Source organism: Oxyura jamaicensis, chromosome 6 (genome assembly GCF_011077185.1).
Source record: "Oxyura jamaicensis isolate SHBP4307 breed ruddy duck chromosome 6, BPBGC_Ojam_1.0, whole genome shotgun sequence".
Taxonomy (NCBI): Eukaryota; Metazoa; Chordata; class Aves; order Anseriformes; family Anatidae; genus Oxyura; species Oxyura jamaicensis.
The window spans coordinates 2714891-2738995 of NC_048898.1; the positions used below are offsets into that span (position 1 = coordinate 2714891).

General features: G+C 43.2%; 1 protein-coding gene across 1 annotated transcript in view; it reads right to left on the reverse strand.

Annotated features, from left to right (window-relative positions):
• The window catches only part of IPMK (inositol polyphosphate multikinase), a 58029-nt gene that overhangs the window by 6869 nt on the left and 27055 nt on the right, over positions 1-24105 (reverse strand). The window contains exons 5-6 of the mRNA XM_035329423.1: positions 10825-10921; positions 4077-4249 (exon numbers count right to left, since the gene is read on the reverse strand). Of these exons, the coding sequence (XP_035185314.1) occupies positions 4077-4249; positions 10825-10921 (270 nt within the window). The remainder of the gene's footprint in view (positions 1-4076; positions 4250-10824; positions 10922-24105) is intronic.

Consider the following 24105-nt stretch of genomic DNA (forward strand, 5'->3'; position numbering starts at 1 on the left):
ATAAGTAGCTGACAAGGGAAATTAGTTTTGGAGTTTCTCTTCCAAAAGCTTTTGGCTCCCCACATGAGGTGTTAAATTATTACTGTCTGCATACACACACATTTTTGTACCGTTTTTTAAATTATGGTGTTAGTACAGTGAAACAGTTTGGAAACCTTGCAACTGCAGCTTTAGAACGTTAAGATGAAGACTGACTCCAGGAAAGCAAAATATCAAACATTATACAGTGTTATTTACACTAATTCAGTGCGGGCTTACATGGCGAGGCAGAAAAATACACAGATGTTCAAATACTTATCTATGGAAACTCCCTAACTTGTAGAATTAGCACTGAAATGCGTATTTGCACACTTTTTGCTCACACATCACCATTATCCCCATGCCATGCACAGGTTTCCTTTCTGTCTGAAGAAGCCGGGTTCCTCCACAGCCCTGTGATCCCTCAGGGACTTGTTCCTGCCACTATGGAAGACGTAAACACTGAGTTTTAATAAACCCTATCTTTAATAAATTTAGGACATTGTAGAATGAAATTATGTTGAAAGCCGTTCAGTGACAGAGCAGAACAATAACGTCCTCAATAAAAGAAGCAGAGACACTGCAGTTAAGTCCCGAAGCACTTTTAAAATAGCTGAATACATTATTTTGGATTCCCAAAACTTCCACAGAGCAGCTCGTTAGAATAAATTTCTCTTCTGCCTGCTTTTTATAATAACGGGGAGAAAAAGGAGGCCACCTCTCATGTCACCCATCTGCTTTTTCCTAACATGCAGGAGCTGTTATCAGCCATAAGGACACAACTACCAGCTGTCGTTTATCTGATGAGTCCCTCGCCCAAGAGGATGACAGATGAGCCTCCTGAACTCTAGAAATGAGTTTCTGAAACATCCTTCAACTGACGGGCGGATACGGGACTCGGGGGAATTGCTGCGCTCAGTTCTGCGGCATGGACTGGGCACTGTCGAATTTGTGAGCATTTCCTTCTTAGCTTTTGTTTTGTCTTCCTCTGTTTTCTGAAACAAAGCTTGAATTATATTATAGAAATATAAAACAAACCAAAAAAATGCCTTTTTTTTTTTTTTTCAAGGAAGAATATCAATGCTAGATGCGGGATTTCATGCTTTATTATTGTTCCCCTACTAAATCTTAACTGATATATCAGGGCTTACGAAAATTGCAATGTTAGAAAAGGTTCATACAGAAAGAAAATGGTCTCAGCTGCAGTTAGTTTTAAAATATCTTGCAGGAACATGTGCTGTAGATTAGGCAATTTGCTTTTAGAAACAGCTTTGATAAGGTATCTGCATTAATGTATGCAGTAAATGTATGCAATAAATCATAGGCACAAACAAAAGTACAGGCTGGATTATACAGGCAAAGTTACATAATCATCGCGCCGTGCTTTAAAAACATGTTTCACAAAAATTGTGAGCTATGTAACACTGCAATCAAGATGCTCTGAAAAGGGAAAAAAAAATGTAGAAATTGGGAATTGTGGAGTCTAAAAGGGCTGTGAATCAAGATCACAGCCCACACATTCTGCTTTTATTCAGCAGCAAATAAAACACTCTATTTTTAATACTGCATACACTGCTAGGATGTTTCTTGTATATTTATGTCTGCTAGTAAAACCATACTGCAACCTGTAGTTCTGTTACTGAAACTGTACCTTAGTGTCCTGACTTGTATTTGAGCTCTCCCTGCTTTTGCAACAAACGTATGTCCCTAACCATCTGAAGGAAGGGACCCCTGCACTGACTATGAAATAGGATTTTTAACAAATGTTGTTGAAACGACTGTGCTTTCTAAATGTGGCTCCATGCAGGTCTTCATTCAGTGAGTAAAGATGAGCATGCTTTAGCACGTGCCAAATGCCAGAGCCATGTACATGAAACAAAGCTCTGCCAGTTAGATTATTACCATTTTTTAAAGGATAAACCCTATGTATGTATGTATAACTAGATGATTGCTTACTTATCAGTGCATAAAAAGCTGTATCAATGACTTTTGGGGTAAAAAAAGTACTACAAATACATTTTTGTTTTTAAAAAAGGTGTTGTATTTTTGCTCATATCTTTCTTCATGGCAGCTTTTATGCTGTGTGCTTTAAAAGCATAGAGAACCGCATTTTTTCTTTTTCTTTTTTTTTTTTTTTAATCCTAGTTCCCCCCTTCTTTCTTGCTTTTCCAAAATAGAAACAGTGAGATACCTCCTTCATCCCCAGTATTGCAAATAACACTGAACCAAGAGATTAAAATCAAAACTCTCTTCTTTCTAGGTTGTGTGATACCACGCAAACATGTTTGCCCAGCAAACGCCAGCATCCCTTACCCAGCATGTTAGCTGTTACGGGCAGAAAATGCCTGTACAGGAGAGGGTTTTACATCACGTCCTGAATCCTGGAATAATAAAGCAAGCAGACAGGCAGAGAGCACCCCATAATCGAGAGGAGGCAAGCTGAGCAGAGAAAATGCCTTGTTTGTGAATGTGGGCTTTGCTAAGCGCTGCGTGAGGGGAGGAGGAACCTTTTGAAATCTTTCTGGAAAATAACTTCAACATGCAATTTGGTTCCAAACGCACAAAACACATCTCATCTAGTTAAACACCGGATGGGAAACTGCAGTGCCTGGGAGAACCATCATGCTAAACACAGCTTTAATTAAGGAATCAAAAGAATTTCTGCAACAGGATCAAGATGCCAGTACACGACAAGGTTACAAACAAAAACACAAAACACTGTGGAAGCAAGCACCCCTTTTACGCTGTCAGGACACAAAGAACGTGAAGTACGTTGTTTTACGGATGAGATAAGAAAGGTTATGTAATGATACAAGCCAAATCCAAGGCTATAATCTTCAGCCTTCCTTCTCGATCCAAACTGTTGGACTGGTTTTTGACTTGACTCCCACACGCTCTCTCGCAGGCTTGCATAATTACTACTCATGACCACTATAATTTATAGCTGTAAAAGCTTCTCTCAAGACAAAGTTAAGGCTGAGAGCCTAGGCAATTAGGTACAAAGCACTGCAGAGAGATGAGAATTATTTCAGACAATGGTGCAATCTGGGTGCTGTTGCTTTCTAAGCAAAGTAGAGGCTTACCAAAGTCTCCAGCCATTTATGTTTGCTGATGCAGAGCCTGCGAAGCCCTGGCTTCCTCCATGCGAGTATGGCAACAAAAACCTCACATCAAAACCAAAAGTATTCCTGCGCCAGTTGTGGCAGGAAAAAAACCTTTGCATTGGAAAGAAACTCATTGCATCAGGCAATCGTTACTGACATGAACGCATTTGTGTTACCGATCCATAAACATTCTGTAAAGCTTTTCCTCATGCCGAAGTATTACAGCAGTCAATACACAAATATTCATCTTTCTCCACGTTTAAAAGAAGGAAATCTAACGGAGTCCCTAAGGACACCTGAAGGTCTTTACCCATCTCAGACTAAGCTCCAACTGACAGTCGTTCCTCGTGCACGTATGCATCAAAGACATCTTTTGATTGAAAGCTTTTTTAACTGCAGAACGTAAGCAGCTATTTATAACTATGCATATCACCTCTGAAAAGCTAACTTACTCTTCCCTAAATATAAAAATTACATTATTCTTATAAAAGCAAATCAAAAATAAAAAAAGACTTGGAGAGGGCACAGATTGTTACTCAATTACGAAGACGGGTCCTTTCTGTAAATCTCTGATATAAGCCTAAACACCAAAAAGAATGCTTTACAATCTTTAAAACCAATAGTTACGCAACAAGAAACGATTGCAACTACATTCAGATCTGAATGAACATCATCTACCCCAACACCTTTCCTGTACGTGTGTATATATAGAGAGAGGCTGCAAATAGACTCTCAGAAGAGGCACAGCCAAGTTAAACACTTGTGAAGGGAAGCAATGTTTTGAAACATACTTCACATGACAGTTGATACCAGTACTACCAACACACTGAGATAACACTTTATTTACATAAAACTCAAAAGCATTGTCATTTGCTAGATAAACTAGCTGCCGTATCTGGTGTTGGACAACAGACCAGAGCATAAGCTGAATTTGAAAACAAAACAAGTCCTTACCCTCATGCCAAGTACCAAAAAGCCAATCTCTTCCATCAGTGGGTACTTGCTGACCTGCTGCTGTATCTTCTCAGCTGAAGCATACGGATCGTAACTTTTCTGCCCTATTTTTACGTCCATTATGCAAGGCTTGTTAAACTTACGGGTCACATCTTCCAGTTTTAGATACGTATCTGTTGAAAAGACAAAACTTTGGTTAGCAGTGGGGCAAAGCAAAATAATCACAGAGTTCCTGCTGAGCTTCTGTGGAGGAGGGAGAACAGTTAAGGGACTCACGTGATGTTAGGCCTCAGAGTCACGTTTGTCTCTGAACACAGCCTAAATCACGGTCACTGGCAGCCACAAACTCCGTTGGCATTAAATTCTGAATGCATTCTGGTTTAGAAAATAATATATAATGAAAGAGCGCTAGCCGGGCACTCAAATTCAAATTATTGCCCAGATGAAACTGAGGAGGAGCTGTTATTAAGCCAGTAACATACTTCAACAACCTTAATAAGCACATACACACACCAGTTACTGCATGGCTGTTTTTTTCAACGGAGACTGCGTTTTCTTTCTGCATGAGAGGGGTAGAATTCAAACCGCAATTTTCTCTTTCTGTCATTTTAAAAAGGAAATTAACATTTCACAGCGCAACGAGTCTCCTTTTTCTCTTCCCTCGCCCCCTTTCTCCTTGGGCACCTTTTGGGAACAACACTCCTTAAATCCTAGGCTGCCTGTTGGCAGTTTCCAGAAGTCCTTTTGGGTGGGGGGGCTACAACAGCCCCAGCCCCTCGGAGCGCCTGAAGATTTAAAGGAGGATGTAAAACCTGCTCAAACTGGTTTATGCTTTTCTCCAGCATGGGTAAGAGATTATTTTCCAGAATGATTTATGGCACTGATTGTCAGAGCACACCAAGAAAACCAACTCCCCCGGTAACCGCCTACAACTGGGTTGAAGAAAGCGTGCACACATCTCCAGCCCTTGGCAGGGCACGACGTGTACGGAGGAAAGGCCAGGCATCAACACCCTTCTCATTCATCACATCAGCTTCTGCTAAGCCTGCTTTTATCAGGCCCAAACCTCCCATAAAAATCCATTTTTCTTTTGGAGTCCAGCCTACTCCATGACTGTGTTTCCCTGGCTGTAGTGCAATCTGCATGCACACGGACGCTGTGTCCTTCCCCATTCCTTCAGAGTACTCTCAAATGGGATTGCCAAAGAAAGCAAAAACCCCTGCAGTTAATTTTTAAAGAGGGAAGAGGGAAAAAGAGCCTTAATTTCACAGCTGTACAGAAAAGTAACCAAGTCAGTTAGTCAAGAAAAAAGGAACAAATAATGTTGCTTTCTACTCGGTAAGTAGAGACACTTCCTTAAAGATATGAAACTGTTTTTTATTACTTACGTCCTATTTAGACTTCGATTTTTACACCATTATCACCACGATCAAATGACCCAATTCCCCAAAGTACACGTGCATCAATCTGAGAAACAGATTTGATTTAATCCTTAGATGTTTGCTTATAAATGGAACCAAGCATGTTTTTAACCGTATAGTCATGCCCAGGAAAGTGTGTTAAATCAATATACTATTTTAGCAATCCAGTCTTCTACGAACTCAGTGCACCAGCTTACATTACTTTTCAGTGTCCTCAGGGCTACGGAATCAATCTGTCTACAGCAAAAAAGGGTTTGGTTACAGACTAGCTCCCTCATATACAAGGTTTGTTACCTATAACTGCAGGGATACCCAAGCTAAAATAACTCACGCTTAACTTTGAGAAAGCCACAGACAGCAAACAAACCCAACATTTGCTCATTAGGTGTCCTCTAAGGGGGAGGTAGACCAACACTCTCCCTGTTAGGGATCATATTCTGTATAAGCTGGACTGCAAGTGCCACTTCCTCTAGTCAAAGTGTTCACACACGGGTCAAATTCAGTCAGATATTGGCAAAGCTTTAATTTTTGAGGTTTTGGGGACCACTATTGACTCCAGAGGAGTCCTACAACCTCTCAGCTCGCTATTATTGAAACAAAAATAGCAAAATTTAAGCATCATCTTTCACAGCCAGCCTTTTTCACACTATCTAAACTAAGGTAATCAGTATATTTGTGTCATCACTAAAACAATCCAGGAAACAACATCTAAATGAAATTTAAGGATTTCAGAACTTGGCTCTAAAGAGCACTGAGCCAGAGATATGGCATGGGACAGGAGCAGGGGAAATGAAAAAATATCTCAGAAAATGGCTGCTGGCCTTCACCACCAACCCCAAATGCGTTGGATTATCTCGTGAGCAGCTCCAGACTCACGGTTACAAATACTAACATTATCCAAATTGTAAATTGCCACAAATTATTCAAATTATTTAGATGCAATGTTGTTTGTCTGAGTTATTTTGTAAACCCTGACCCATGTGCATGTCAAGTAGTGTAAAACGTCTGTTTCCATAAAGCAACAACTGAGCCCACAAAAACAACTAGCTTGAAAAGCAGAACCCAATCCCCCAGACAAGCCCTTATTCTTTCAGACAACATGCAGGCAAGGTAGTTCAGCTCTTTCCATCACAGACATTTGAAGAGCACTCACAGGTGTCTGCCATCCTCTGCTCCGCTCATCCAAACCCCTCTTTTAAAGCATACAGCACCAAAATTCAGCATTTCTTAAGATACTGAACTTTTTATTTCTCCTTCCATTTCAGAGCCGCTAAGCTAGAGTATCCCCCCTAAAAACCTCCTAAAACATAATAATTACTATTAAAAAAAAAAAAAAAAGGCATTAAAATAGCTTTGGAGCTAACATTAACCCCGGGAAATACTAATTGCTTGGAAAAGTCTGTGTGTTATCCAGAAGTGACTCATCCCTCACACTTTCTGGAATTATAATTTAAGTCTTCATCTTCAGCTAGCTGCCAGCTCAGTGAAGATTATGCCCCATCTGCTCAGAGCACACCCCACTCTCAAAAAGCTTTTTGTCCTTGCGGGGACGGCAATGGCACCACAGATAAATCATGGCACGGAGCTATTTTTTTTTTCTGATTACAGCTTCAGAAAATGCATCAGGTGTTTACACATGGTTTTTCCTGGCACTGTTTGTGTTGTGTTCAACAGCTATTGTCAACTGTCCCAGACCCCAAAACCAGAGGATCAGGACACATTGGGATTTTTTAACGCAGCAACCCTTACAATCTCTCGTGGAGAGGTAACCAGAGAGCTCTCCTTCCTGTTTTGTGAAAAAGACAAATGCAGATGTTTCAAGCACTTCAGATTTTCTAAATTACTATGTGGAATGCTCCTAGCCCAAAGTGCGTCTGAAAATCATACATTCACCGACACAAATAATTTTCTATTGCACGAGTAGATAAAAATCTCTGATGTAGATATGCTTCATACCAATAAAATACGTTTCAACTATCTAAAAATAATTTAAATTAAAATCCCCTGCAGAGAAAAGAATTCATTGGGATTTTTGTATCTTAGCTTTGGTAGATAATCCTCAACATGTATTTCAAGAACTTAAACAAATCATTCCTCAGAGGCTTCTCCTCCCCCCCTTTCTATCTTTCAGCAGAAGAGAAAGAGAAGGGAAGATGTGGTCTGACGTATTATTTACATATTTTATTGCAGTCCCAAAGGAGACAAACCAAAAGACCACCAAAATTCAGCAAGTATGTATGGCATGAACCACTGCAGACTTCAGCACGTACATGCCGAAGCATTCAGTACTTACTGGAGTCAGAAGTCACAAAATAACTCCAGGCATCTGACTTCTTTTCATAATCTGCAAGGCATCTCTCAAAACATATGAATAAACAGGGAAAAAAAAAAAAAAAAAGCCTCAGCTGCTCTCAGCAGCAAAAGCAAAGAAAGGTTTGAAGTTGTGTTTTTCTACCCTGTTCTCAGTTTAGGCATCAGAAAGTAGAGCCCAGTATGAAATGAGCAGCGCTAAGGTTGCTTGCAAAAAAATATGCAGGAGCATCAAGTAGGCAGCAGAAAGCACAGCTCTCAGCAGGAGATATAAAAAGCTTAACATGCTCCGACATCTCTTTCCAACAACTTTTCCACTTGCTTATTAATAAATTCCCAGCACCGACAGTGCCGGAGAGCCCAAAGTTGAAATCAAAGTGTCTCATTCCAACTTCAGATTATCTTCGGGAGATGGAGTGTCATCCCCCTCTCACCCTGCCTGCCATGCAGTAGCACTCGGTATGGGATTTCTGCATAACAAGAGTTATTGATAAGCTTTTATTGATACACTGTCTTGAATATTGCTCCATCTTTTATACCTAGAGGACTAAAGTGCAGCAGAAGGAACTCCTTACCTGTCATATGGAAACTCAGAAACGCGCACAAATTAAGTTCAGAGTGGTCCTAAATTCAATTGCTGTTTTGTTTTTGCTTTTTTCTACAGGAAACCTATGGTTCTCTTGTCTGGGTGAACCTCCTCAAACTCCCAACCCTCTTCCCAAGATAACTCAGATGCTACACAAACAAAACACCACTCACGGAAGAACCTCACTGTCTCATAAATAAAGGAGTTTGACGTTAAACAAAGGTGCTTGTGGCCGTCCCCTCTCTCTGGGCGAGCAGTTCTTCCTCCACACAAACAGTATGGGAACGTATATAGATAGACCAGCACAAGCAGCACACAGCGGGGCTCTGGCAACCAACAGACTTCATTTTATTTAAGGGCAGTCACCTACGCCCAGTTGCGCGGCAGTGAGGAGCTACTGGGTTCACTGCTCAGAGGCCGTCTGGAGCTGCGTCCCCACAGGACGTGGAGGAGTTACTGACGAAGGAAAGGTCAGGGATCCAAAGTCAAGATTGCAAAAAGCTACACATACAACCCTAATCTGAACGTAATAACTGGTTATCTTTGCAGCAGCTAGATTCCTGCATCTAGTGTCACGGGGACATGCCAAAGCAGCTCAGCAAGCATAAGGTCCAATCTTTTCAGTGGTGCCAGAGATTACTCCACAGTCCATCCGGGGGGAACAGGGAACAAACCCCACCCCGATCTTCCCAAAATAGCCTTTCCATGCTCTTGCTATACTCTGTGGGTGTACTTCACCTCTTCCTATTTTTGTAAACTCCATTTCCTATTTTTTATGCAGTCAAAACACAAGTGTGGTGATTCTTCTCACCTCTGGTGTCTTCTGCTGTCAGGCACTGATGCACAAAGGCAAATTCATCACAGAGGTTTTCCTCCCCACCTGGCATTAGCAAAAGTGCATTTGCAAATGCCTGCTGGTCAACAGAGCACTTCCACTTTGAATGGCCACCTCCTTAGCTCTGGACGTACCCCAGCACGCACACGTTCTGCTAAGGTCCACGATCTCCACTGCACTTGATTTCTGTCAAGACTACACAAAGCTCATTCATACTGCACGTAACAGAGCTCGCAGCCAGGCGTTTTGTTTGAACCTCCACTGCTGCCCTCTATGAGCAGAGCTCCCAATATTGCAGAGTTTTTTCAAGAACAACAAAAAAAATCAAGTGTTGCTCTTCCTTTAAACCAGCCACATCCATTCCTGCAGGCTACTTCTCTACTACTGGTGGAGAACTGCCAAAATTCAGCCCCATGCTGCACAGTGCTAGTTAATTCCCAATGTAAACTAGGGATGTGTTGAATTACCATATCTCAGCTAGACCACACATTTTAAGATCCTACTTTAAGTAGGAAAAATTGATTTGCAGCTTGGAGGGGACACTAGCGAGCTCCATGACACACATAAAATTAGGAGGGAAGGAAAAAGATAGCTCTGGTAGAGCTATATGGGTTAGTGCCAAATATGAAAGCGTGAAGGCAACTCTGAGCCAAGAAAGCGTTACGTACTGCCGCAGTCCTCACTGCATTTATTTTTACAGAATTTAGACAGTGACTTTGGATGCTGCCTCACCACAGTCTTGGGAAAACAAGTCTATCAAGGGACAGCACAAGCAAAAGAAGATAGAGCTGTGTTAAAGGAGCACGGCTTCTAGTTTCAGTGCCTTTGCCTTTAAATAAACTCGAGGGCATCCTTTTGTTGCTGCGTGTTCCAGAAGCTCCACCTCCCAATGTGAATAAGAAAGAGCAGAAGAAAAATAGTTGCTATTTTAAATATACATCAGAAATATCTCCATCTTCTCTTGAAGAGACAATCTTCCAATTGTCCTCCGAAAATACCTTTTCTTTCTGCCTCCTAACACGTTATACAAAGTTAAGCTCCCAGAGCTTTGTTCCATTCCAAACAGTAACAAAGGATGACGAGCAGTGCTCTTAAACAAAGCAACTACCAAAAAATATGTTTGGCATGATACGGCAAGGTGATGGGATCCAACCTCTGGAGATCCAGTAGCAGATTCCAGCTGAATGCCTCACCTCAGACCACATTCTGTCTCTTTTTCCCTTCTTACACCCCCATACGGCATCCGTGTCCTGCTTTGATGGCCTCATCAGACAAACGGGCATCCAGCCCACCCCTCGCAGCATGGTCCAGACCAAGGCAGCAGCTCCGGGGCCATATGCATCAGGCTCAGCTACTTGGAAAACGTTTGCCATGTGAACAGCCATGCCTCATCTACCCTGGGCCACGAGGATGATCCCAAAGAATGAACCTAGCCAGAGGACTGCCAACTGGAACGTGTTCTTAGTGGGAAAGAAGCGAGTTACAAAACAAAACCAAAAAGAAAAAAAAAAACTACAGAGCTTGCAACTGCCAAAAATCAGGCTCCGTAAGATTTTTCCAGGAGGTTTGGATTAATAGATAAAATTAGAACGGTACCATTTGGTGCAGTAGGTGGTGACCAGACACCGAAGTATTTTGGCAGATACTCCCGCAGCTCCAGAAGAATGCTGTCGCAACAGTCGGAGTCATAAACCTGAAATAAATTAAGGGGAGGGGGAGACAAATAATGAGTTTAAAACGTTCACTTTATACTTCCTGTTGTCCCATAATTATCATTTCTGGCAGTGTTTATTTTCATAAATTTAGGATTCCTCCTTCATGTTTAAAAACATACAAAATGTAAATAAGAATCACCACAATCTGAGACAAGTGAATGGTATCCTTGCTTTCCGTTTTTCAAGTGGAAAAGAGATCAGCTCTCACTAAGAATAATGGAGGGCTCAACTTCAATAAAAACCTTACCTGTAATTGTTAGCATTTAAGTCTATTCAGCAAAAAGGGAGTCCTCCCATCCTGAATCCAAGGCTGTTTGGGATTACTCCGCTGTATCACCAACCTAAAGCTTTGTCAGGTAAAGCACACAGACTCAGACTGGCTAGCATTTCCTTATTTCCTCCAAACAACTCATCCTGTAACTACTCCAGACAAACAACGAACAATTCAGATGCATGTGTCTTCATCTGCTTAAAGTCTTAACTTTTTTTTTTCCTCAATTTCTGTTAGGAAAACAAGAACAGTTTGCAAACAGCAGCGGGCTTATGCTGCTGAAGGAACAAACCTCCCCACAGTCACAACGAAGCCTGGGATATTATCTGCCACAGATCGCACGACTGCCACCAGTTTTCAACGCTGATGTTAGTTAGAAGGGTTTCAAACCCTTTCCTTTGACCAGGTATTTCCCCCCCACAGCAGATCTAGTTACAGACACAGAGGAGAGCTTACAGCACCATTTGACTAACGTGGTTTTCTGACTAAGGGCTCCACACCCCCAGGAATACAGGTTACAATTAATACTAGTGCATTTAGGAACCACTTCATCCTGATGTCCTCTCAGCTACCTTGGCTCTGATGCCCCCAGGCTCGTGTCCTGCCCCAGTCCTGCAGGAGCTGCACAGCAATGTCCCCAGGCACCACACACGGGTGACAGGGACGAGCCACAGCTCTGCTTTCACGTCAGTATGCAATGCACAGAAGTGCAGACAGAGCACGCTGCGAAGTCAGAAGCGATGCAAAAAGAATACATTTCCCATCTCAGAGCTCTGCAGAGTTGGCTCAGCTCCTTGCTTCGAGACTGACACTCAGCCACGGTGGAGAACACCCTGCAACAGGAGCTACAGGCAGCTCACATGTCAGCATGCACAACCCTACATTTCTAATATTAATACCTCTAGAGAGGAAAAAAAAACAAACTTGAAGCCCAGCTGTATTTCATACCAGGCAGCCCTGGCTACAACCACCACTGCGGTGTGACTCTAGGCAGAGCCTCAAGCAGCAGGAAGATGAAGTTGGTCGGGGTGGGTTTGTGCTAAATTTAGTTTTCATTGCAGAAACCAAGTACGGGGCAAACTCAAATCTCCAAGGACTACAGGTAACAGTGGCTTTCCCCCGTTAAGGCAAGCTGGTAGGCTGATATGTTGCGTGCAGAGACAAAAAAAGAAGAACAACTTTGCTCGTCCCTGGGATCAGCTGCTGCTGTTTATTTTTATTGATGCAACATTGCTTTGATAAGCATCAGATGTTGCCAGCAGAAGACAGCGATCTCCCCGGGAGACTGCGATGCAGCTTGCTCTGAAAGAAGAAAATGAAGGAAGCAAAGGAAAAAAAAAATGCAGGTGGAGGGGAAGAGAGAAAGACCTGATGCTGGGGCATAGACCCTACCTCTGGCAGCGATCACTGTCCCCACTGACCGCTGCCACTCCTGGGCCAGGACTGGAGCACAGACTGCCGGGATGACTTCCCACCGTGGCTGTTTGCAGACGAGCAGCACAAAGCCCATTGCTGCTCACCGCAGAAGCCTGCTGTTGGGGCACCCCTCAGCTAACTGGCAGGGAATTAGGCTGCACCCTGCACAAATACCCTTCTCCTAGCTGAACCCGAACAGGTCTGAGCAGCAACCATCAAGGCACAGCCCTGACGTGGCAACAAGCGTGTGCATTTAGGACTGGACACAGAAGAGACAGCTGGAAGCAAGAAGTGCAGCAGACAAGGAGGACAAGTGCTGAATGCAGCTGAGACACAGGCAAACTGTGTAAGAACTTACTGGCAAAACAGGATTTTAGGAAAGACAGAGAAAGTAGCGTATTGGGAGACCATTAAAAAGAAAAGACGCTTGTTGTGACTTAATTTTTAAACCCTGACAGTAGGTTCCAGCACTAAAGACTTAGCAAATAACTAACAGTATGCTTCTGGGTATTTCAAGAAGTGGGATACAACAGAGATGTTCAGGTAATTGGGTGTAATAGCCCAAAGTCAAGGCCAAACGAGGAAAAAAAACCCTCCAGAAGAGGGGTCTTCTACATAGCCCATCCTTAATACACTGATAGAAGGTGTTTTAAGTGGAGAAAGAACTCACAGTAACGTAGTGTTCAGCATCATTACCTCAGCGTAACAGAATTAAGTGCATTACTTCTGTCTCTCCAGAAGTCATCTTGCTCCCAGAAGCAGTAATAAACTCCCTTTTTGACGTAACACATACAAAGCACTTATTTGACCTTAATATAGACCTCAGTCTCAGCCTGTAATGTATTTGTATGTCAAACAAGAATAAGCACTCAGATAATGAAGATCAGAGGAAGTCGTTTGGTGTGGGCAAAGGCAACAAAAACAGACATTTCAGGAATTACAATCATCCTTAGACAGGAGAAAACCACTCCTGCTCCTAAGAAGGGGCCTAAACCAGCAACAACAGGCATTTCAGCTCGTTTCATCCAACCCACTAGCAAGCTACGCATTTAGGTGTCATTCAGAGTGATCAACATAAACGGGTATATGACAAAAAGAGCCCTAAATTTACAGAGGAAATAAACCACACACCCCATACCCCAGAAGGTATTGCTGCTGATAGAGCTGGGAAGCTCACTGGAGAAGAGGTTATCACTTACCCTGGAACAACCTTTAGCAGTAAACCATTGTGCTTTCATTTATGTTAGCCATACTCCACCTTTATTGGAAAAGCAGCTGCTGGGTTTTGCACGTAATGACAGGCCTGTTTCTTGAGCACACACTGAAAAACCTAAGCTCCTTCTGCTCTACTGTACATGACCTCTTCATGCAACAAACCGAGAATTGCAGAACAAGTCGGCGTCAGTTCCACCAGGGTAGGTATCCCTCCTACACATCACAGGATGCATTCTTCCAACAGCACAAAACTGGAGACATGAAACGCAGTTGCTGCGGGGCTTAAAAGCAAGTAAACAGGATGCTGACATTTGGAGGGCTCACAGCATGTCCATTACAAAGTACTGCTGCTAACTCATAGGAAGAACATGCCCCAGATATGTTCTGTGGCAGCTCGATAGTCAAATAGACACCATGAAGTCATAATTTCCAGCTACTCAGAATGTTTTAATTCTGAGGCAAATTCACCCTCCCTTAGTTTTTAATCCAAAGTACACTCTGTTTGTTTTGCTAAGTCTGATCCAAACAGATTCATCTGTTTTTTAATGCAAACAGGGGGCTGCTTGGGAGAATGGGAATGTTCTTTTCCGTATTTAAAGCAGCGTGACATTCACTCTCCTTTGTTTTGTAAAGACTAGCTAATCACATAAATGACTGAGGGAGGGTAGAACAAATGTTTAAATTTCAACAGGAAACCAGTTCTGGCAGTAGAGACCCGTCTTCAAGTGTCCTGGTGGGAAGACACCGCTTTGATTAAAATGTACTTTCTACAGAATTTCCTCAAGTACGTGAAAGAGCTGATTTAGAAAACATGGATTTTAAAACATGCATTTATTAGAAGCAATTTGAATAGGAAACTAGAAATGCGGGGCATAATCACAGAATCACCTAGATTGGAAGAGACCTCCAAGATCACCTAGCCCAACCTCTGACCTAACACTACCAAGTCCTCCACTAAACCAGATCCCTAAGCTCTACATCTGAACGTCTTATGAAGACCTCCAGGGATGGTGACTCAACCACTTCCCTGGGCAGCCCATTCCAGTGCCTAACAACCCTTTCGGTAAAGAAGTTCTTCCTAACATCCAACCTAAACCTCCCCCGGCACAACTTTAGCCCATTCCCCCTTGTCCTGTCACCAGGCACGTGGGAGAACAGACCAACCCCCACCTCGCTACAGCCTCCTTTCAGGTACCTGTGGAGTGCGATAAGGTCACCCCTGAGCTTCCTCCTTTTCTCCAGGGTGAACATACTCAGCTCCCTCAGCCGCTCCTCGTAAGCCTTGTTCTCCAGACCCCTCACCAGCCTCGTAGCCCTTCTCTGGACTCGCTTGAGCACCTCTGTGTCCTTCTTGTAGCGAGGGGCCCAAAACTGAACACAGTACTCGAGGTGCGGCCTCACCAGAGCCGAGTACAGGGGGACAATCACTTCCCTGGACCTGCTGGCCACGCTGTTTCTTATGCACAGGATGCTGCTGGCCTTCTTGGCCGCCTGAGCACACTGCTGGCTCATACTCAGCCGACTGTCAACCAGTACTCCCAGGTCCTTCCCTGCCAGGCAGCTTTCTAACCACACATCTCCCAGCCTGTAGCTCTGTTTGGGGTTGTTGTGCCCCAGGTGCAGGACCCGGCACTTGGCCTTGTTGAACTTCATACCGTTGGCCTCGGCCCATCGGTCCAGCCTATCCAGACCCTCCTGCAGAGCCCTCCTACCCTCGAGCAGATCGACACACACACCTAACTTGGAGTAGTCTTCAAACTTGCTGAGGGTGCACTCGACCCTTTTGTCCAGATCATCGACAAAGATGTTAAAGAGAACTGGCCCCAGTACTGAGCCCTGGGGGATGCCACCAGTGACCGGCCTCCAACTGGATTTGACTCCATTCACCACGACTCTTTGGGCCTGGCAACCCAGCCAGTTTCTGACCCAATGAAGCATACGCCAGTCCAAGCCAAGAGCAGCCAGTTTCTTGAGGAGAATGCTGTGGGGAACGGTGTCAAAAGCCTTACTCAAGTCAAGGTAGACCACATCCACAGCCTTTCCCTCATCCAGCCAATGTGTCACTTCGTCACAGAAAGAGATCAGGTTCGTCAAGCAGGACCTGCCTTTCATAAACCTGACTGGGCCTGATCACCTGGTGGCCTGGCAAGTGCCGCGTGATGACACTCAAGATAATCTGCTCCATGAGCTTCCCTGGCACTGAGGCAGGCACGCCAGTCCCAACCATCCCCTTCTCTTGCTGCTTGTTACTATAAGCTGTCCCTGAGCAGTGGTGCTGCCGCTTGCAGAGCCTCAGGGTACACAACCAGCCGCCAGCAGCAGGCGCAGAGCTCAGTTCCAAGCTTATTTCTTAGGGGGTTCCTGGGTGGCAAACAGTTGAGAAGCCACGCACTCAAATTAGCAAATACAAGATTTACAGATGATAGTGCAACCTTAAATCTGTCTCCCTGCGTGTACGCATTATATCACAGACTTTAATTACCTGAGTGTGCACCACGTTTCCCTCCGGACTCCTACATCACCCAGTTACACCAGGCAAGTACGAGGGCCAAAAAAAACGAGGTTCTAACAGCAGCTCTGCATTTATCAACTCATAACTGCACAGCTTTACAACTCGGAAAGCTTTTGCTTCTTTTTCAAAGTCGTACCATCATGTTTTGACTTGTCTGCAGTATTTCTTTGCACAAATATGACTGGAGTTGAGCCAGCTCTGTTTATATCCAAAAAAAAATCTGATACCAGAGTAATTCCAAAAGTTAAATATTTACGAATGCTGTTGTACTAAATGCTATTTTAATGAATTGCTATTTTACTATCCAAAATATAGCTGTACTATGCATTAGATTATAGTCACTCACAGAAAATACCTACAGAAAGACTAGAAAAGCTTAAAACAATTCAGGATATATTTACGTTTCCACAGTCTGATCTTGCAGATGACTTTTCAAATAAGAATGGCGTACACCTGCAACAGTTCTATCCTTCCCCCAGGAGTCAGGAAAAAAAAAAAAGTTACAGAAAGGAGCCGGCCATCTTAGCTTCCAAAAAATGAAGGCTGTGAAAGTAAGCTTTGACATCTCCCAAAAAGATACTTATTTGGTGATGTTTATCAAACCAGACATTTTCTAGCAATGCCAAAAAAAGAGTAGGTCCTATTTTATCTGCTTCCACATGTTTTATATAGTCATTATTGGGCTGACCCTAGCAAGATTTGCAGCCTGAGGCATGGAATTATCCTCAGAAGAGAAGCAAACCCTGACCCACTTCTGAGGATGTGGCAGAGCTTCAGACCTTCAGCAGTAGCAGCTAAAAGGCAGCAGTCGGGCACAACCACCAGCAGCAGCACCCAACAAAACCCACCACAGGGCTCTGAGCAAAGAGCAGTGGATGCCACAGGCAGCAAGTTCTCCAAAACAGCCAGAGGTAAGCTGGGTAGGGACAGATCGTCTAGACCCCCTTCCTTTCCCACAGCCACTTACTTCAGAAGCAAGGCAGGAAATATTTGGAAGATGCAAGCAGGCACTCCACCCTACCCCATCACAAGCACAAAAGGGCTGTTTCCCTCTTCACGAGACAGCAAACTCCCATCTCATCTTTCATCCCACAAGACTCCCAGGCAACAAAAAATTAACAAGAAAGCAAGTTTAAATTATTTGCTTTACCCACACACACACCCTGCAGCTGCTGGAAGCCACCCAGCTGGACACAGAGCAGGGTAGTGGGCATCAGGAAGTTCTCAGACAAAAATCACAAATTAGAGATGATGTTTCATCACAAACCTCTTGCCACAGAATTGAGCTTCCTCCTGCCCTTCCGCCTCTCCTAGGTTCACAACTCACGAACGCAGGCAGATGTTATAGCCAGCGTCAGCTGTGTAGGAAGCTGGAGTCTCCAGTCAACTTGAGGGCTCTTTGAAGTCAAAGATAATTCTTCTGACAGGATGTGCAACAAAGCCTGGTCCCTCAGGCACCATACTCAAATTTATTTATTTTAAAAACAGCACGCTCTTGAAGAAGATACCCAGTAAAGTGTAGATGATTATATTTATATCAACAGCATGGACACCTGCTAAGCAGCCTTCTGAGTAGGTCAAGAGACTCCTAAGTTGAATGTAATTCAAGAACACATGGCAAATTGCAGATGAAGTTTGCTATTCCAAAACCTAAGTTTGTTTGTATGCATTTGTACGTACAGCACAGACAGAAGCACCATGTTTGAGCCTGGTACTCTCCGCTAGCAGCCAAACTAAGGAGAACACAGCCCAGTTGGTCATCGGAAAAGGAAGTTTCAGTTTTAACACACTAAACACTTCTTCTCCCCCTACTCTTCCTTCTTAGTTCAACAGCACTTACCGTCCGCCCGACAGCGCCGTAGTGACGCCGTCCTCAAGCTACCCATTGCAAAAAGGCAAGCGGTCAGAGAAATCCCGCAAATCTCAAGGCAAAAAAAGTCAAGTCCCTTTGCTAATCCATACCTTCCTCAAGGAAATACAGTACAGCCAGTGCTCACCTACCTGTACAACTATTACATGAAAATAATAGCTCTGGTACTGCAACGCTCGAAGCGGTGCAACATGACCACTGCTTTGAGTGTTCAGGGAAGAAAGATACTGACCTGCTCAGAAACCACTACCTCGAGATCCTCATAGATGTAAAACCAAGCTGAGCAAGGGCAGCAGCTAGACTTTTTCCATACAAACTTTCTGCTCCAAGGAGATGCTTTGAACCATCTCCAACTATTTATGAGTTTGAATTACCACTGGAACTATTGAAAGAAAAGTAAAATGGTAGAACAATAGGATAAAAAGAAATAAGCCACGATCACTGTCCCACTTTCTGTGAACGTTAATAAGCACTACCCTTTGTTTCTGGAAAGCACTGAATCTGAAGATTCAAGCTAGGCAGCCAGAGAGAACAAGGGGTGGGAGGAACCCTGAAGCAGTTATATAGGCAAAACTTAATTTTGCATTTCAAAGAGACGGAAAGGGAAGACAAGTCCTGACAGACACACGTTGGATTTTTCTTTTCTAGTGCTGCAAGAGGCAGCTCTCACAAAGAATGTACTGCAGCATTACCCTAAAGGTGCAGTTCCTTGGTAGCTTAAACCAATCTGAGCCTGGTGGTGTTAGCATCCAGCTGATCCCCCTGTCTGTTTTGCCCCTCAAGTTGGCTCACTGAGAAAGTGCCAGGCCAAGGCACCCTGCTAAAACCGCCTTCCAGGTACATTCTGCCACCAACATTCCTGAAACACTGAAAGCCACATCTTTATCTTCCCTTGAGAACATCCATTTGTGCTTGATGAAATTTTGGTAATTTTAATCATCTAAGCTATTTTACGAAGTAGCTGATTTGTAATAGCTGGAGGCATTTTTTTGGTTGCCTTGATTAAGTAACCCTTTGGAGTCCCACACCCACATGCCCTGAGCAAAACTGGAATTTACAGAACCAGCTACAGGAACAGTAATAACACTAAGAAACCTTAGCACGCCTTTGGGCATAGTCTGCTCCAGTCAGGAACAGGAAAAAAACAAATCTGGGTAGGGGAAATGTTACACTTGGGCATGGCAAGTCAAGTCATTCACTTTGCTTTGTCTTCAGGGAGAGGTTTGGTTTTGTATATTTTTATATATATATACACACATATACACACAGTCACATACACGCGCTCAGAAAAAAATAAACACACAAAAGGCTAAAAAATAATTACTACCAAGTTGCTCCCTGAGTATTGGATGTTGGAGGAATTTCAACAAGCTCGTTACACGCACAGCATGACATGCAACTTCATGCCAAATGGACTTTTAAGTGTACTGATGGTTAATCTGGTACCTGGATGATGAAGAACACCATACCAGCAGCTCACCAACCATATCTTTTTTTTGAAATAAGCCTGTGATGCATCAAGTGCTGTATTTTCTGCCTAACTACAACATACCTTAGAGCTTCATCCTGATTTTGAAATACATAGCATCATAAACAAATTGAAACTTCACTCATAATATTTGATTCGGTCTGAGTAAGTCAGTGCTTGCATTACCTTCTAGCATAGCAAGGGCACTGTACTGTACCTTAACCCAATTTAACGTTCTGTGGACATGCACATTAAAACCCTCTATTTTTGCTTCATTTTCAGTGGGATCTACTCTTGGAATTTTCCTCAGAATCAGGTTAGTAAGAAAACAGGATTGTTTTTTTCCTGCATGCTTGCACAGCATGGACCGTAGGCAACCCGGTCTGTTACTAACTCCACCCAGTAGTTCCCTGCTAGCATCACATTGCAATAATGGCCTTTGACTGCCTCCTTTTACAGGTTTTTCTTAGATTTATTAAAGGGGACTGTAGATTATTGTGGCTCACAATGTACAAGGAACACAGCAAACAGATGCTCAGCGGACTCTTTGGGTAATTTTCTACCACAGAGTGTGGCCCTCCCAAACTTGTTTTTGCTGCAGGGTGCAAGAATCACAAAAATTTGCCACAAATGTAAGCCTTATTGTCCTGGTACAGCAGGCTTTAAGTCATTTAATAGTGACCTGAAGTACAAAAAAAATCTGAGTGCTTACAGGACAGTAGAAGAACTCAGCAGATTATTAGACCTCATCCTTCATTCTCCTTAGACAACTCCTAATTTAAAAAATACACCGATACAAGCAGTAAGTATTTCACAATTTGGTCACAAAGTCATTTTCTTCTCGTTAGCTGAGGAGTACTGCATGTCCTTCCCTTTATTACAATACTTCTGTCCAGGCTTGTGGTTTTAAGTACAGAGCACAAGGCAGTTTCACACACTGGTTTGGGAACTTCCATTGGCTTGTATCCCCAACGCAACAAATCCGTCCTGCGCATTTTCTCAGCAGAAGGAACGATGACGAGGGCAGACAGGGAGTGTATCAGAACGCACTCACTATGTTTGCAAGCAGGCAACTTGTGTTACTGCAGTGCCACTACCTCTTCCGGGGATGCAGCAGACATTGACGTCCCAGAATGAGACACAGCAAAAGGCAGCATTTCAGGGTATCGAGCTACAGCTCTGGGCGCAGGAGTAAGGAGAGGTTCAGGCAAGGCATTGCATCCCCCATATGAGATGTTAAGAGAAGAGTGCATCCTAATTCTTGAAGCTTTGTCCATACAAGACTTAAACTCAGAACCTTAGCTGGAGACTTGATCACGGGATAAGGATATTTTAGTACACAATAGCAGCACTACGGCCATCATCCACTCCTTTTTCAGTCAAGAATAATCATCTAAATCAAGACTATAAAACCAGTTAGCTGAGTTTATAAAATAGGGTAATTCATCCTGAAGGAAGACATGCTTTCCCTCCCTGATCCCTGTTGTCTTCTGTCACTAGCAGAGAACAGTTTACAGAACACAGGCTGCCTTATCATGATTTGTGCTATATAGGCTGAAAGAGGGCTGAGCCTTATGAGTCAGTTCTTGCAACTCTGTGCAAAAGCTTCCAGGCCAAAACACATCTTTCAGGCTGCTGGCTTGATTTTATGCCATGGAGGGGGAGGGAAGTCACTAGAAGTCTTCTGCACTGCCTGAAGCTGCTCGAATACCAATTAATATCAGATGATGCAAAAAGGGAAAAAAAAAAAAAAAAAAAGAAAGCATCGAAGTAATGAAAAGCTGTGGCACAAAAGCAACAACAGGTTATAGAGAATGAAATAAAATAAGGATAAAAGTATTGATAATGGTCCAAACAGGCATACTTCCTGCCCTTTTCTTCTCTGTACCCACAGGAGCACAAGGAACATTAATCTAAGTAGTAATTCTCTAACACACCCGTTACCCTCTGGTCACAAAGTCAAAGACTAACTGTTGCAAGAGGGACAACACAAGCTGCACAAACAATTTTCATTCTGCCCCATGTACGGGTTGTAAAACGGGTAAGCTCTTTAGGGGAAAGAAAACAAAAAGACAGGTCATCACCCTATTGAAAGTTGCATTATAATGCATCCAACAAAAGTTCAGAATAACAATTGTGCGGGCGACCATGCAACCATTACTTCCTAGCTTTCAAGCGCCTGACTCTCACCTAACGTAAATCTCTTTTACATGCTGGAGTTATTTGCGTCTCCTACATCCTGGCTTTGTTTTCCAGACATGTAGCAAGAGCGAAAAACAATTTCTACTATCTACAGCGGTAACAGCTTCCTTGCATTCATGTAATATGTCAGCAGGGCTCGAACCCTGAACTTTCCGAGTACTGCTAGAGCAGTTAACAGAGCCGTCAGTAACTGGCAATGGGAGAAGAACTGTTCTCCAGAAGGGCCAAATGACTAGCCCAATTATCTTTTCCCAATGCTACGTGGGGTGAAGCAGCTCTCGGTTCCCAAGCACTCAGGCAGAGGTAGGACGGTTTTCGGCAGGCAGGATGAGGGGGGAAGGTGTACTTCATGCACCCCAACCATCATGCAGTCACTGCGGGAGAGCAAAAGGGCAATTCAAATAAAAGCTTATGGGGACATTTATTGATCTGTTAAGCATAAAATCCCAGTTTATTGGCTAATGAATTACCAACCTTTAAAACGTCAATATGCCGTGCTCAGAACAGGTACACGTACTAACAGAGGTTTAGAGCCCCGTGAAGCAACTGCCAGAAATCAGAATGGGAAGTGCCATCATTCCTAATGGCCCACCAACCTTCTGTTGGCCTGCTGAATGTAAGAGAAACCCTCCGTCTCTTCCTGCTAAACACAGAGCTTGTAGGAAGCTGTAGCTGGGAAGCCAGCTTTGACAACTGTAAATTCTCTCCCTTAGTTTTAAATATTTGCAGCCTAAGCTCTATCCTTTTGTGCCCACAAAAGCAGCTGCCCTATTTAAAGCATGACATTCCAGCTTCCTCCCCCTCTGCGGGGCACCAACAGGACAGTCGTTTCTGCAAAGCTACATTCTTGACGTGACAAATTAAGAAAAACCCTCTACTGAACATGAGAGCTCTTAAATAGGAAGAGAGAGTTACGTTAGCACACGGTGCTCTTAGGTACAGCCCGGTATGGTTGAGACAAGCTCTGTACCCTGTAAAAGCACAAAGATTTTACCTCTTCCAGAGGCTGTGTTGACCTTTCTAAAGGATGCTTTTCTCACAGGTCCCAGCTCATCTGCCAGAAGAGATGACTGTAGGAGGGCTGATGGGCCTCTTCCCTCTCCTGACACTGCTGGATTGAATCAGACTGCTTCAGCATGTACACGTGTGCCCTGGCATAAGGCAGGATGAAGTTAAAAACCACAATGGACTGAGAAGCAGCGTGCTTTTATGGATTTCTTAGTACACACGTGTAGGCAGCCTACCATAAACACACACTGCCTTGCAGCAATTTATTTTCTTTAATGGAAACATAATATATACATAATGTATTAGACAGCATTTTCAAACATCACTATTTTCGTGTTTCCACATCCCTGCTCCCTCCTGAAACTCCTTTAAAAGCAGTCCTTCACGGTGCCTCCGCCTACACGTCCTCACCAAGTATTTCCATTAGATGGAAACAACTGATCATCGGCGTAGATAGTCCTTAAAAAACCACAACCCTTCTATATCAACTCCTTTTCCTGCTCTCGATGCTCATATCTACTGAAAACAAAGTATTTTGTAGCTAATCAACGTTTAAAAAGTCCAACTTTTTAATCAGATAAGGGTATTAGAAGACCTGGTAGAACACGGTTACACAGCCTGTGTTTATACCAAGGTCATGCCCTCAGGTCTAGGAAGGGAGTTTGCAGACACAAAACTAAAACATTATTATTTTAATTTGATAACTATTCATATTTACAGAATCAATAGAAAGTGGACGTTACCACTGGGAAGTCACACTCCAACACTAAGTTAAGCTTACTATACATAGCAAGTTATTAACAATGGCTACAAACACCTTATTATTCCACTCCATTTTATCATAGCAGCAACTCATGATAACCTTGTTATGCTCCATTTTTTCCCCTCCCTTATAAGAGAGAATTGTGGGAAGCCATTTCTCCCATCAGTAGAGGATGTGACATGCTGTTGTAGTGGTAAAACAATCTTGTAAGAAAGAAGCCCAGTATTTTGCAGTTTGCCTTCTTTTTTCTTATATACATATATATATATATATATTTTTTTTATAAACTGCTAAACTGAAGGTATTCTATCTGGAAAATAGAAAAGTGAGCTAATGACAGTCTGAGTAGGAATTGCTAGGGAGATTTTCCAGTTTTCCTCTTGGACAGACACCTGCGAAATTCTCCAAAACTTCCAGTTGCCACCTGCTTCTAAGCA